Source organism: Phaethon lepturus, unplaced genomic scaffold (genome assembly GCF_000687285.1).
Source record: "Phaethon lepturus isolate BGI_N335 unplaced genomic scaffold, ASM68728v1 scaffold30391, whole genome shotgun sequence".
Lineage (NCBI taxonomy): Eukaryota > Metazoa > Chordata > Aves > Phaethontiformes > Phaethontidae > Phaethon > Phaethon lepturus.
The window spans coordinates 10,577-11,004 of NW_010518966.1; the positions used below are offsets into that span (position 1 = coordinate 10,577).

General features: G+C 66.8%; 1 protein-coding gene across 1 annotated transcript in view; it reads right to left on the reverse strand.

Annotated features, from left to right (window-relative positions):
• Positions 1 to 428, reverse strand: part of LOC104628348 (actin-binding LIM protein 3-like) — a gene marked incomplete at both ends in the record, with an annotated part of 20,351 nt that overhangs the window by 10,448 nt on the left and 9,475 nt on the right. Inside the window, one exon of the mRNA XM_010296897.1 lies at positions 204 to 297. Within this exon, the coding sequence (XP_010295199.1) occupies positions 204 to 297 (94 nt within the window). The remainder of the gene's footprint in view (positions 1 to 203; positions 298 to 428) is intronic.

The following is a 428-nucleotide window of genomic DNA, read 5'->3' on the forward strand; positions in this document are numbered from 1 at the left end:
CCTCCCACCCGCCAAAGAACGTGTGCAGACTCTGCCCGCACACTGGCCGCAGGAAGAGCCATGGCCCTGAGAGACAGAGGACAGCATGACAAGGGTGCAGGATGATGAAACTCCCATGGCTCCACCAGGCATGCACCTTGGCCTGGGACACACGCAGTCCCCATTACAGACCGGGACGGGGTGGTGGTGGCCCTGGGACTCACCTCCAGGACCCTGCCGCTGATGTACCGGTCACAGGTCTCGCACTTGATGCCGAACTGGGCATGGTAGTCGGACTCGCAGTATGGGATGCCATCCCTTGGGGAGAGGGAGGAGAAAGGGGTGAGCAGTGGGCGAGCCAGGCTGGGTACCACATCCCCACAGCCCCAGCCCCGGGGGCGCAGCCCAGAGCGGCTGGGGGCGGCCAGCCGCGCCCCACCCGCGGGGGC